The sequence below is a fragment of the Meles meles genome, chromosome 3 (genome assembly GCF_922984935.1).
Source record: "Meles meles chromosome 3, mMelMel3.1 paternal haplotype, whole genome shotgun sequence".
Lineage (NCBI taxonomy): Eukaryota > Metazoa > Chordata > Mammalia > Carnivora > Mustelidae > Meles > Meles meles.
In genome coordinates, this window is record NC_060068.1 from 109,306,166 (window position 1) to 109,321,631 (window position 15,466).

At 36.8% G+C, this 15,466-nt stretch overlaps 1 protein-coding gene and 1 pseudogene across 1 annotated transcript in view; one reads left to right on the forward strand and one right to left on the reverse strand.

Moving 5' to 3' along the window:
- Window positions 1–15,466, reverse strand: part of SMAD5 (SMAD family member 5) — a 54,376-nt gene that overhangs the window by 13,089 nt on the left and 25,821 nt on the right. The window contains exons 3-4 of the mRNA XM_045999865.1: window positions 13,414–13,665; window positions 9,428–9,547 (exon numbers count right to left, since the gene is read on the reverse strand). Coding sequence (XP_045855821.1) covers window positions 9,428–9,547; window positions 13,414–13,665 — 372 coding nt within the window. The remainder of the gene's footprint in view (window positions 1–9,427; window positions 9,548–13,413; window positions 13,666–15,466) is intronic.
- LOC123938322 lies at window positions 7,762–8,105 on the forward strand (annotated as a pseudogene).

A 15,466-nucleotide genomic window follows, 5' to 3' on the forward strand; every position in this document is an offset into this window, starting at 1 on the left:
AATCTTTTCAACAAATACTACAACAGATATTCACACGCAAAAAAATTAATCTACACACAGACATCACATCCTTCACAAAAATTACCTCAAGGCTGGTCACAGACCTAAATGTACAATACAGAACTATAAGAGTTCTAGAAGGTAACATGGCAGAAAATCTAGATGGCCCAAGAATATGGTAATAACAACACCAACACATGAACCATGATAGAACTGCTAGGCCAGATTTTACTAAAAATTAAAACTTCTGCTCTGGAAAAGGCACTATCAACAGAATAAGAAGACAAGCCATAGACTGGGAAAAAATATGTATGAAAGACATACCTGGTAAAGAACTATTATCCAAAATATACAAAGAACTCTTAAATTCAAGAAAATAAGTAACCCAATTTAAAAAATGGGTCAAAGACATAACCAGCCACCTCATCAAAGAAGATATATGAGTAAGAAATAAGCATATAAAAACATACTCCACATCATGTGTCATCAGTAAATGCAAATTAAGATAGCAATAAAATACCATGCTACACCCTTAAGAATGGCCAAAATCCAAAACAGTGACAACATCAAAAGCTGGGGAGGAAGTGGAGCAACAGGAATTCGCATTCACTGCTAGTGGAATATAAAATGGTATAGCCACTCTGGAAAACAGTTTGGTGGTTTCTTACAAAACTAAACATACTCTCACCATACAATCCACAAACATGCTCCTCAGTACTTACACAAAGGAGCTAAAAACTTATGTCCACATAAAAACCTACAAACAGATGTTTATAGCAGCTTTATCCATGACAGCCAAAACTTGAAAGCAACCAAGATGTCCTTTTGCAGGTGAATGGATAAACTGTGGTAATTTCCAGATGATGGAATATTACTCAGCTCTACAACGAAATGAGCTAGCAAGGCATGAAAAAGGATGAGGGAACTTAAAATGCATGTTACTAAGTGAAAGAAACCAATCTGACAGGCTACATACTGTATGATTCTAACTAAATGACATTCTGGAAAAGGCAAAACTATGGAGACAGTAAAAACATCAGCAGTTGCAGGTCAGAAGGAGTGAGGAATGAACAGGCAGAGCGCAGAGGATTGTTACAGCAGTAAAACTATTCTGTAGAGCGCAGAGGATTGTTACAGCAGTAAAACTATTCTGTACACTGTAGATATATTTCTTTTTTTTTTTTTAAGATTTATTTATTTATTTGACAGAGAGATCACAAGTAGGCATAGAGGCAGGCAGAGAGAGAGGGGGAAGCAGGCTTCCTGCTGAGCAGAGAGCCCGATGCGGGACTCGATCCCAGGACCCTGAGATCAAGACCTGAGCCGAAGGCAGCGGCTTAACCAACTGAGCCACCCAGGCGCCCCTGTAGATATATTTCTGTATGCTACCAGTAAGATAGTAGTACATTCCTCTCCTTATTCATTTGTTACAATCCACAAAACATACAACAGCAAAAACGAACCCGAATGTAAACCATCGATTTCGGGTGATGTGTGAAGATAGCTAAGTCTATAAAAACGTACCACTCCAGGGGCGCCTGGGTGGCTCAGTGGGTTAAAGCCTCTGCCTTCAGCTCAGATCGTGATCCCAGGGTCCTGGGATTGAGCCCCGCATCAGGCTCCCTGCTTAGCAGGGAGCCTGCTTCCCTTCCTCTCTCTCTGCCTGCCTCTGCCTACCTGTGAACTCTGTCTGTCAAATAAATAAATAAAATCTTTAAACAAACAAACAAACAAAAAAATGTACCACTCCAGTATAGGATTTTGGTGGCTGGCAAGGCTGTGCATGTGTGGAGACAGGGAGTATGTGGGAACTCGCTCTACTTTCCACTCTTATTTGCTATGAACCTAAAACTCATATGAAAAATAAAGTCTGTTTTATTTTTTTTTTTGAAGATTTTATTTATTTATCAGATAGAGATTACAAGTAGGCAGAGAGGCAGGCAGGGGGTGGGGGAAGCAGGCTCCCTGCTGAGCAGAGAGTCCCATGCAGGGCTCCATCCCAGGATGTTGGGATCATGACCTGAGCCGAAGGCAGAGGCTTTAACCCACCAAGCCACCCAGGCGCCCCATGAAGTCTGTTTTAAAAAAAAACTAAAAGTGGGGCGCCTGAGTGGCTCATTGGGTTAAGCCTCTGCCTTCAGCTCAGGTCATGATCTCAGGGTCCTGGGATCTGGTCCCACATCGGGCGGGCTCTCTGCTCAGCAGGGAGCCTGCTTCCTCCTCTCTCTCTGCCTGCCTCCCTGCCTACTTGTGATCTCTCTGTTAAATAAAGAAATAAAAAAAAAAAAAACTTAAAGAAAAAAACCTAAAAGAAAAAAAAAACACAACTAAGTGAGCATGAACTTTGGATAAAAGCTGGTATACAATCTAATGTTAAATGCCAGAACTGCCTATGGAGACAGATATATATACAAAATAAATTACCAGCCAAACTCTTATTACTGTAGAAGTCAACAGTTCTTAATGGATGTAATGCATGGGAGGGACACATACAAATTTTTCACCCAGTGCTGGTGGATTATCTTTCTTGGGGCTGAAATCAGAAAGAGAAGTCAGGAACTCTCAAATTCCCTTTCAAAAAAGGCACAAATTAAAAATATCCAAATAACTCTTAAGAGTGGCTATGTGGCCTAGGTAGGCAATACAAAATAACTGGTTAACTTTTAAGACTCAGTTTTGATTACTGAATTGCAAAGAATTCAGATGAGGAGGAAGAGAAAAAAATAAAACAATGTGGACCCATAAAGAGAAGTCCTAAGGGCTCAGAATATGAAGAAGTTTATATAAAAGAATAGGGAGGGGCCCACAACCAAAAACACATACAAATGAGTTGTAAGCAGTTACAAGAATAGTGTCAGGAAAGCTAGAGCCAAAAATGAACAGAAGCTTGCAAAGAAAAAATTGCTAAGCAAAACTAAAAAGACAATTTTGGTTCAGAGAAAAGAAAAAGAAGAGCTCTGCTCAAGGCAAAGGACATATTGTCAACTGGCAATTCAAGGCACTGCAGTTTAACTCTGATGTCCCTTCTGCCACCCCTGTCAAAATAAAACAGAGAGAAAAAACATGAAATAGGACTGAAATGACAGGAAACTTTGGTGAAAAAAGACATCAACGAGGGCAAGATGACTTGAGTGCCAAGTCCCCCTAAGGGGACTCAGCTGTTTGGCTGCGACAAATGATAGTGCAAGGATTATCCAACAGAAAACACCATGGAGGGGCGCCTGGGTGGCTCAGTGGATTAAGCCGCTGCCTTCGGCTCGGGTCATGATCTCAGGATCCTGGGATCGAGCCCCGCATCGGGCTCTCTGCTCCGCGGGGAGCCTGCTTCCTCCTCTCTCTCTGCCTGCCTCTCTGCCTACTTGTGATCTCTCTCTCTGTCAAATAAATAAATAAAATCTTTAAAAAAAAAAAAAAAAAAAAGAAAACACCATGGAGCTGCACGCTGATCTCTGGACAGCTAGGACAAAGAAGGGAAGGAAGATGACAACGGAGGTAAATCCAGTCCGAAGTCTCAAAAGAAGAATGAGAACACTATTTACTGGTCATCCCCTGATGCACTATGTTATAGCCATTATACATAGAGTCTAACCCAATCAACAACTAATAATTCCTGTGTAAATATTCTGTTTAATGTACAAATGAGAAAGAGAAGTGGAGAGACTTTAAATGCTACCTGAGGCTAAAAAGCGAGTAAGGAGCGGTACAGCAATTCACCTCCAGAGACATTCTGCTCTACATGAAGGCAGACTGTATAAATTACAAGAAAATCAGTATGATATAAGTCCTAGATAAATTCTACACCTTGAAAAAGCAAAGACAGTATTCACACATTAACAAGACTACTAGGGAGGGCTGAAATTTAACTCGTCTTAGAAATGTGGGGCTCCCGGAAAAACGAAGTGTGACATACACTCACTCCTTCAGTATCATCACACACACATACAAAGCACATGAAAACATCATTCTTTTAAGAAATGTATAAAATGGCAGTACCGAACTTCTCCCAAACTTGTTAGAAACTAAGAAGATTAAAGTCTCAAAACAAAGTGACTTCAGGGGCACCTGGGTGGCTCAGTTAGCATCTGCCTTCCATGATCTCGGGGTCCTGGGACTGGCCCCAAATCCGGTTCCCTTCTCAGTGGGGAGTCTGCTTCTGCCTCTCCTTCTCTCCCCGCCCCCCCATCCCCGCATGCTCTCATGGTGCTCTCTCTCTCAAATGAGTAAAATTTTTTTAAAAAGGTGACTTTAGAACAACAATGAGATACCAATTCACATCCATTAGGATGGCTACTGTATTAAAAAAAGATGGAAATTAACAGTATTGGCAAGAATGTAGAGAAATGAGCACTCTAAAGCACGGGTAGTGTTAATGTGTAAATGGTATAGCTGCTGTGGAAAACTGTTTGGCAGTTCCTCAAAAAGTTAAACAGAATTACCATAAAATCCAGCAATTCTACTCCCAGGCATAGGATACCAAATGACTTAAAAAGCACAGTCCAGCAAATACCTGTACAATAATAGTCATGATGGCATTATTCACTATTCTACCAAAAGGCAAAACAACTCAAATGTCCACCCACTGATAAATGGGTTAACAAAATGTGGGATACGCATCCAAGAAAACACATTCAATCTTGGAAAGAAATGAAATTCTGATACATGCTATAACATGAATAAACCTTGAAAAGATTAAGCTAACTGAAAAAAGCTAGTCACAAAAGAACAAATATTATATGATTCCACTTAAGCAAATTCATTGAGACAGAAAGTGAGCCCTTGATTACCAAAGGGCTAAGGGAAGAGGGGTTACTCTTTAATGGGTATAGAGTCCTGTCTGAGATGATGAGAAGTTCTGGAAATGGACAGTGGTGATGCTTTGCATGACACTGTGAATATACGTAATGATACTGAGTTGTTTACTTTACCAACAGAGCCCTCAAAGCAATGAAGCAAAAACCAGCATGAATGAAAGCAGAAATAAATGATCCAATAATAACAGCTGGGGATATCCCAACCTGCAATCTCACACTCTCGACAACTAATACAACAATTAGAAAGAAAATATGCAAGGATACAGAGGACTTGACAACAACACTATCAACCAACCTGATCTAAATAAAATGCACAGAATTTAGGACACCCTACAGTATCAAAATGTATAGGGTTTTTTGTTTTGTTTTGTTTTTTCAAATGCACATGGAATAGTCTCTAAAATAGACCACTGCTGTACCCGGGGTTGGCAAATCTTTCTTGTCCACCAAATCCAGGAACATATAAAAAGGATTAAATACATGACCAAGTAGGATGCAAATATTTTAGGTTTCATAAGTCACATACTATCTTTGTCACATATTCTTCTTCTTTAACGACTCTTTAATAATCTAAAAACCAATCTTAGATCACAGGCTATACAAAACATACATAAAACAATTCTCAATAAATTTTAAAAAGAACTGGAATCATACAAAGTATGTTCAATGCTTTGTAATCCCACATGGAATCAGATTAGGAATCAACAGAAAAAATGGGGAAATCTCAAAATATATGGAAACTGATTAATGTGTTACTAAATAATGCAAGGGTCAAGGTAAAACATCACAAGGGAATTTGAAAAAAAATTCTGAACTAAGTAAGCATGAAAACAAAACATACCAAAATTATGGGATGCAACTAAAGGAGTGGTCTTGAACTCCTATGCTAAAAATGTAGAAACACTGAAACCAATAACCAAAGATTTCATCTTAAGAAACTATACTAAAAAAAAAAAAAAGCAAACTAAAAGTAGAGTAAGCAGAATAAAGAAAATAATAGCAAATGAATTTGGAAATCAATGAAAAAAAGAAACCCGGTTCTTTCAAAAGATCAACAAAATTAACAATCCCTTAGTTAAACCAACCAAGACACAAAATACCAAAACCAGGAATGAAGACATCACCACTAACCCCTAAGGAAATTATAACTATTATAAAATATACTATGAAAAACTTTATGCCAACAAATTAGACAATTTAGACAAAATGGAAAAACTCCTAGCAAGACACAAATTATCAAAGCTGACTCAAGAAAAAAAAGAGACTCTGAATAGACTGATCTGACTAAGGAAACTGAATCAGTAATTTAAAATTTCCCCATAAAGAAAAGTCTAAGCCCAAATAGCTTTACTGGTAAATTCTACCAAATATTTTAAAAATAAATAATACAAATAAGCCCTTCCAAAAACACGAGGGAACACTTCCCAACTCATTCCATGAGATCATTATTACCCTGACCCCAATGCTAAATAAAGACATCACAATCCCTGCCTCACGAATATACACGCAAAAATATTCAACAAAATATCAGTAAATCTAATCTAGAAATGTATTAAAAAGAATTATACACCAAGACCACATGAGAATATCCCGGAATTCTTTATTCCCAGGAATAAAAGCCTGGTTTCATATCAGAAAATAAGTTCATGTAATATACATTAAATAGAAAAAAGAAAAAAACCTCATCTGATCATCTCAACAGATGCAGAAAAAGCTTCTGACAAAATCCAACATCCACTCATGGTAAAAATTCTCAGCAAACTAGGAATAGAACTAATAGTTTATGGCTAGCCCCTCCAGAACGATGGTAAACAGAAGTAGTGAGAACAGACATCCTTCTCTTGTTTCCAATTATCAGGGAATAGTAATTTAGGCTTTTACCATTAAGGGTGATGATAGCTATAGGTTTTTCATACATGCCCTCTAATAATGAGAGAGAGAGAAAAAAAAAATTAAAGGCATCCAGATTGGATAGCGGGGAGAAAAATATGCTGTTTGTCACTGACACATTCTTATATTTAGAAGATCCTACGGAATCCAGATAGATAAGCACACACACACACATAAAAATCCCTACCAGAATTTATAAATGAATTCAGCAAGGTTGCAGGTTACAAGATTAATATATGAAAAACCAATTGTATTTCAATATATTTAATTAAGAAGAAACCAAATTCCATTTACTTCGGAATATATCTATAAAGAGACGCTAAAGTAAAAAAAATTTATCTTGAACACTGGAAGATCTAAATAAATGACAAGACATACCAAATCGATGCACTGGAAGATGATGGAAAACCTCCCCCACTGATTTAGATTCAACGTGATCTCTATCACAATCCAAGGAGGGGATTTGGGGGGAGGCAGAAATTAACAAACTGGTACTAAAATAATAGGCAAATGCAAAGAATGCAGAACTTCTAAACAATTTTGAAAAAGAACAAAGTTGGAGGATTAACACTTTTTATTTTCAAAACTTACTATGAAGCTTTAGTATGCATTTTAAGACTATGAAGTACAGACATAAAAATCAATGAATAAATTGAGTCCTATAATAAACTCTTACATTTATTCCACTGATTTCAGAAAAACATGCCAAGGCAATTCAGTGGAGAAATGGTAGATACTCTTTTCAACAAAACAGTGCTAGAACCAAATGGATGCCTACATGCACAAAGATGAATTTAGATCTCTACCATACAGAAAGCTTAACTCAAAATAAATCACAGACCTAAATGTAAAAGCTAAGGCTACCGAACTTCCATAAGACAAAACAAAATTTTCATGGCTTTGGGATAGACAAAGATTTCCCAGATGCACACCAAAAAACATGAACAAGGGAAGAAAAAGTGATAAACTAGACTCTGTCAAAATTTAAAACTTTCAGCTCCTTCTGCCATCTTGCAGTCTATAGAGGCCTGCTGGGAACAGAACTCCTAAACTGACAAATATGTCTGGAAGGCTGTGGTCCAAAGACATTTTTGCTAGCTGTTAAGTGAGGTCTTCTGAACTAGAAGGAGTGCACAGCTCTTCTTAAAATTGAAGGTGTTTATGCTCAAAATGAAATTGAACTCTTAAGGAGGCAAGAGATGTGCTTCTGTGTACAAATCAAAGAACAACACAGTGACTCCTGGTGGCAATCTGTGTAAAACCAGAGTAATCTGGGGAAAAGTAACCCGTGCTCATGGAAACAGTAGCCTGGTTTGTGCCAAATTCCCAAGCAACCTTCCTGTTAAAGTCATTTGCCACAGAATCCATGTGATATTGTACCCCTCAAGGATTTCAACTTACTGAAGAGAAAATAAAGTTGTACAAAAAAAAAGGTTGAAAACTTTTCTGTTTCAAAAGACATTAAGAAAATGCAACAACAATCCAGAGTAAACAAAAATATCTGCAAATCATATATCTAATGAAGGACTTCTAACCAGAATATATAAAGAACTCTCACATCTCAAAAGTAAAACAAACAACCCAATTGAAACTGGGCAAGAGATTTAAATATGTCATGAAAAAAAGATACATGAATGGCTAATAAGTAAATAAAAAATGCTCATCATCATCACTGATTACAGAAATGATAGAAAATTAAATGCAAATTAAACAGAAGCGCACATTAAAACCACAATGAAACACTACCTTATACCCACTAAAATGGGTACTTCCAAAATACTGACAGTAACAAGAATCAAGAGCATGTGGAGATGGGGTGTCTGGGGGGCTAAGTTGGTTAAGCATCTGCCTTCAGCTCAGGTCATGACTCCAGGGTCCTGGGATACAGCTCAGGTCAGGACTCCAGGGTCCCGGGATGGAGCACTTCATTGGACTCCTTCTCCCTCTGCTGCTCCCCCTGCTTGTGCTTTCTCTTTCTCAAATAAATAAATTAATCTTTAAAAAATAATTGAGAGCATGTGGAGAAACTGGAACCCTCATATGTTAGTGGTAAGAATATAAAACAGCACTGCTATTTTGGAGAAATTTGGCAGTTTTTCTTAAATAGTTAAATTCACCGTATTGACTCAGAAATTCCAATCTTAGGTATTTACCCAAGAAAAATAAAAACAAAACTCACAAAAAAACTTATATGCAAATGGTCCTTAAAGTAGTAGTCATACAAGCCAAAAACTAGAAATAATTCAAATGTCCAACTGGTGAACGGCTAAAAAAATATGGTACACCTACACAATGGAAAACAGCTCAGCAATAAAAAGGAAAAAACTATCGATACATGTTTCAACATCAAAGAACCTTGAAAACATTACGCTAAGAAGCCAGATGCAAACAACTACACATTATGCGATTCCACTTCCATGAAATATTTAAAAAAGGTAAATCTATATACACAGACAACAGCTTAGAGGCTGTCTGGAGCTGAGGACAGGAGCAAGGATAGACTGAAAATGCGTACAAGGTTATTTTTTTAAAGGATTATGAAAATGTTCTAAAACTAGATTGTGGTGATGGTACAAAACGTTATACATTTACTACAAGTCACTGAATCATACCCATGGATAAATGTTATGGTTTATAAACAATACTTCAATAAAGTTTTTAAAAAGTGGCAAGAAGTTAAAAACAAAATAGCAGTAACAACAAATTATGATGAAAATTTCTCTTACCTCTGCTGGATATACTGGGCATAATCTGAGGAATCATATTATTACTTGTATCCATTGGCTGGGAATTATCTTGACCCATTTGATCATCTGGTGGCATATAGGCAGGAGGAGGAGTATCAGCTAAGAAGAAGAATATGAGAAAAGTTAAAGTCCCAAAAGAATTGTTAGTACCTTCATACTGCTTAAATGTATTCTAAAAGCATTAAAAAGTTCCTAAGATTAATAACAGGGTTTGTCACTGAACATTATAGACAAACAAAAATGTAGGATGCTACCTGAGGCAAGAGAAAAGGAGAAAAGACAGCACACCCATTAGTTACTGAAAACCTGCTAAAGGACCACATGTATTTGGTTCAATCCCGGATAGTAGATCAGGGCTGAAATTCACTAAAATAGAATTCAAGGTCAAGAATTTTGTCTTTATGTGCTCAGACCCATGCTAGGAGGAACAGCAACAACTACGGAACAATCTGAAGGACGCAGATTAACCTAGTTTGAGTGTACCTCTACAGAAACACTTTGAAATTACCAAGATCACATACTGTATATTGTTAATTAATACCAAAAACTAAAACTACACTCTCCACCTGTATGATCGGACTACCAACATGAACAGCAGGTAGACATTTAATTCTTTTCAATATCCTGAAATGGTTGTCATGCCTTACTAAATGATTAGGTAATTCTTAGGACATCTGAATGTGAACTAGACAATCTGAATTCCATCCCTCGTAGTTAAAATCGCTGCAGAAGCTACAGCTCTATTTCTCTTTCACTCCAAGGTTTGTACAAAATATATTTTGACACAGAACTGTAATCAAACTGAATCTAGGGCAAAGTATGAAAATTAGTTCTGGCACAAAAACCTAATAGCACATTAAACAGTTGATACTTAATTCTTCTTAAAAAAATAAAAAACCACATCAACCAATGCAACAAAGAAACAAGAAACAACATACTTACCCATGACTCCACCTGTGACAGGAGGCATTCAAATATTTCTTGACAAAGTGACATAATGATGCATCCATATATGACAGGCCATTAACAAAATCTGGGCACTTTATAAAATCTACTTATGAACTTTCCCCAGGCAAACCAGTTTATCCATTACCTAATTAAAGATAACTGGGGTGCCTTTTTAACTTTCCAAAGTCTATAATCATATGACAACCAGTAAAGTTAAAAAAGCACAGTTTTATTCACAGACCTGTACCCCTGAAGCAAGTAATACACTGTATGTTTACCAAAAAAAAAAAGCAAAAAGCACAGACTTGAGAGCAGAGAAACCTAGGCCGCAAAGCTCAGGCAAGGTACTTAAACTCCTGAAGGGAGTATCAATTTCTTTCTCCACCTGTATAATCGGACTACTATCTCACATGGTTGCTCTGAAGATTATATTTAATGCAGTATCTTCATCACAGCACCAGTTATACAAAAGGCACTCAATAAATGGTACTTCATATTACAAATTACATGAAAATATTTAAGTCAAACAAGGTTACTTCTTTTGAGGGGGGTAAACTTTCATTTTTAATGCCTAGAAATACATAATTTGGGTGTTTGGGCCAATAAATGATCCAATGATACCTAAATACACTTCCAGTTTTCCAGAATACCCACTCCACATCATAGTCATCAAACACATAGTCTTTTTCTGTCTTCAGGTTTTTGATAATCTGTTAGAACACTGCTTTCATGTATATGGACTCCCTATGAAGCCTTTCAAGTTAGCATCATTTGGCTTCACTCTCAGGTTGCAGGGGTAGCCACTTTGCATAGCTAGTTATAAATATATACATATTTCTGTAAGTTTACCTATTCATTTCACAAATATTTATTGAAGGTCTGCTATCTACCAGACTCTGATATAGGGACTGGGGATGTAGCAATTTAAAAAAAAGGCTAAAATTCCCTTTCTCATGGAGTTTATAGTCAAGAAAGGGAGAGGAGGAAAGGACAGAATATAAATACAGACAGTCTGTTGGGCTGTAATATAGGCTATCAAGAAAAATCAAACAGTGAGAGAAAGAAGACAGGATGAAAGGAGAAAGTGGATTTTTTTACTGTTCTTAAAGGATCATCTCTCCAAAACTCTGTTTGCTTTTTTAACAATGTTCAATTTATTTCAACTAAAAAAAAAAAACAAAAAACAAAAGCAGTTCATCCATTTCTCCTACCTCTTGCCTCTGACAACTACCAACCTGTTCTCAATGTCAATGTCTGGGTTTCTTGTTTTTGTTTTTTTTTTAGATTCAACATAAAAGTAAAATTATATGATATTTGTCTTTTCCTGACTTACTTCATTAGCTTAATACCCTCAAGGTCCAGCCATGTTGTCACTAATGACAAGATTTCATTCTTCTTTATGGCTGAATATACCACAATTTTCTTTATCCATTCATCCATCGATGGACACTTATGTTGCTTCTGTGTCCTATTATAAATCATGCTGCAATGAACCTGGGACTGCATATGTTCTCAAGTCAGCGTTTTTGTTTCCTTCAGATAAGTAACAAAAAATGGAATTACTGGATTACATGGCATTTCTATTTCTAATTTTCTGAGGAAATGCCATACTGTTTTTCTTCTTTTTAATTTAAATTCAATTAATCAACATATATTACTGGTTCCAGAGGAAGACGTCAGTGATTCATCAGTACTATATAATATCCAGTGCTTATTGCAGTATGTGTCTTCCTTAATGTCATCACCCAGTTACCCCATTCCACCAACCCCCTCCCCACCAGCAACCCGCAGTTTGGGAGATTCCATACTGCTTTTCACAGTGGCTGTACCAATCTGCATTCCCACCAACTGCATGAGGTTTTCCTCTTCTCCACATCCTTGACAAGGCTTGTTATCTCTAGTATTTCTGATAATAGCTACTCTAATAGGTATAAGGTGATAGATATATACTCATTGTGGTTTCAAGTTGTAATTCCCTGATGATTCGTGATGCAAAGCACCTTTTCCTGTACCTGTTGATCATGTGTATGTCTTCTTGGGAAGAAGGCCTATTCAGGTCCTCTGCCCATTTTTCAGTTGGAATGTTTGTTTTTGTGCTAGTGAGCTGTAGGAATTACGAATTTCCCATATTATCCCCTCATCAGATATATGATTTTCAAGTATTTTCTCCCATTCAGTAGGTTGCCTTTTCATTTTATTAATGGTTTCCTTTGCAGTGCAGAAATTTTTTTGTTTGATGTAGTCCTATTTGTTTATTTTTTGCTTCTTTTGAGGTCAATTCAAAAAATCAGCACCAAGACCAATGTCAAGGAGCTGCCTGCCTGTTTTGTTCTAGGAGTTTTATGATTTTAGGTCTTATGTTCAAGTTCTTTAATCTCTTTTGACTTAATTTTGTGTATAGTGTCAGTAGTCCAGCTTCATTCTTTTGCACGTGGCTGTATTTTCCCAACATCATTTACTGAAGACTCTTCTTTCCCCGCTGCATATTCTGGGCTCCCTTGTCATAAATTAAGTGTCCATCTAAGTGTGGGTTTATTTCTGTGCTCTCTCTTCTGCTCCACTGACCTACAGGTCTGTTTTAATGCTAATCCCACACTGTTTTAATTATAGTACCTTTAAAACAGTAAGTTAATTATACTTCAATTTTTTAAAAATTTGTTTGAAAAATTACTATAACTTTGTAATATAGTTTGAAATCAGGCAATGCGATGCCTCCAGCTTGATTCTTCTTTCTTAAGACTGCGTTGGCTATTCTTGAGTCTTTTATGGCTGTACATAAATTTTAAGATTGTTTTTTTCTATTGCTGTGAAAAATATGGCCATTTCCGTTTTTAAAAAACATATGGTACACAGCAAAACAAAATCCAAAACTCTTCTGAAATCACATAATTACCAAAGAACACAGAGTCAAAAATAGCCATTTCTTAGCATGTAACAATTCACCAGAGGGCCGGCAGTATAAGAACAACCACTGATTCTCAAGGGTCATCGTTTTAATCAATAAAATAAATTCTTACCTGGGAGCTGAAATGGACTTCCTGGTCCAGAACTTGCTGGGGAATTGGGATATGTACTGCTAGCAGGGGAAGGGGGATAAGGGCTATTTGGAGATAAGGGGAAAGGAGTGTTGTTGGGCTGGTGGAAAGAATCTGGAAACGTTGCATTTTGTGGCATGTGCGGCTCATTGTGGCTCAGGTTTCTAAACTGAACCAAAAGGCTGTGTTGTGGATTGAATTCATTGTGACGAGGCACTAATACTGGAGGTAAGACTGAAAGACAAAAAATCAAAAGTCATCTGTCAGCAAAGACTAAAGCAAATATCCCAAACATATTAAAGGACAGATAGAAAGGATTCGGTAGAATTGTAAACCTATTAAAACAATTTACTTTCAGGAATGGCTGCTTTGTAGAACCTTAATGTATATTTACATAATAACTAACCAAAAGCACTCTAAGGATTTAGGCCTGCATAAAGAGCTCTGGAAAACGGAAAATCCAGGAAAGATACCACTCCTGTTAGAGGAGAGAAGGCATATTTAAAAACAATCCTAACACAAAGAATTTAATGTAATGAGAGTTCAATAGAGGTGAGCACTTCCATCTAGCAATAATCAAACAAAATGTTTTGGAAAAGATTACATCTGATTGGACATTGAAGAACAGGGGGTGCCAGGTGCAGGACAGCAGAGAAGGAGATGGGGAGACTTCAGCAGGGGGATAAGAAAGCATATTAACAGTTGGCCTAAGCATTGAACTAGGAGTTGAGATTAGAGTGTGATGCCGAGGTCAGCTATTATGATGCCCCAAAAGCCTCTGTGTTTCCAATTTTGAACACCTCAACTTTCTTAGTTGGAGAGATTTCACATTTTAAGTTCTTCAGTCAAATCTTCCCTAGTGAAAATAGTAACATTTCCTAAGTAGAAGTCTTCCATTCAAAATCAGTTTTATACACATGATCATAATGAAAACATATCCAACAAAGCCTAAATACTTTAAGAGACCTATTTTTTAAAAGCTTAACTTTATTCAAACACTATCTCTGAAGACCCAAATGACCAATCACAAAGAAATGTCTGACTACCTCCCCACCCGTAGGAAATCTAAACAAACATGACTTCTTTAAACTCTATGGTATGAGTTCATCTCTTATACAACTTTCCCATATCTGTCAAAGTAATTTTACTTCCAAAAATCTCACTTTGACTCTGACATCATTCAGCAGCAACAAAATCAATCTGTCTTTAAGTTAACTAGATCATACTTCCCTGCCTGAAGTAGGGATGTACCTGAGGAATGAGAGGCTCTGTAACTCAGTATTCATACTGTTTTTCATCTCTTTTCTTTGTACTGAATCAGTGTTGTAATTGTGTGGTTAACATCTGATTACAACTGTTTCGTTCTACTGTGTATTACCAACTGCTGTTCCCTTTACAGAATGATGGGACAGCTGCCACTGGAGAGTAGGGCATTAGACAATAAGAATTTCTATGTTTAGCTGGCCAGCAAGCTGAAAGACTAAGTGAAATAACTAATGAGGAATTCAACCCAGTAAGAATTCTTCTACTTTTTTTTTTCAAGACAGAGCTAAAATCATGGACTTCTCTCTTGTCTATTATTTGTACACATCACTTTTTAAAGACTATTTTCCTCCAAAATACATAGTTTAAAAAGGCAGATTCTACAAGAGATAACAAACACAGCAATTTCTAAGTCTCCTCCCATACAGCTTCCAGAGACAACAAATTTAAACTCTTAGCTACCTCTTCTAACATTTATTTTGTGCATTATTAATTTGCCAAAACATCATCTGCCGGTTTGCTATTATGGCAAATGAAGTAGCTTCTTACATTATTCTACCCCACTCCCATTCCCCTCAATAAAGTTACATTAAAAATGCTGGTTAAATCAACACTTGCTGTTTATTATCTGTACAAATATTATTCATTCCTGAGCCAAGTATGTACAATGATTATATTTGTTCTTGAACAGTGCTTTAAGTAAAGCTGATTATTGACTTGTTACTTCATTTGCTTAATCTTAATTACACACCACTAATATTTCCAGAAGTCT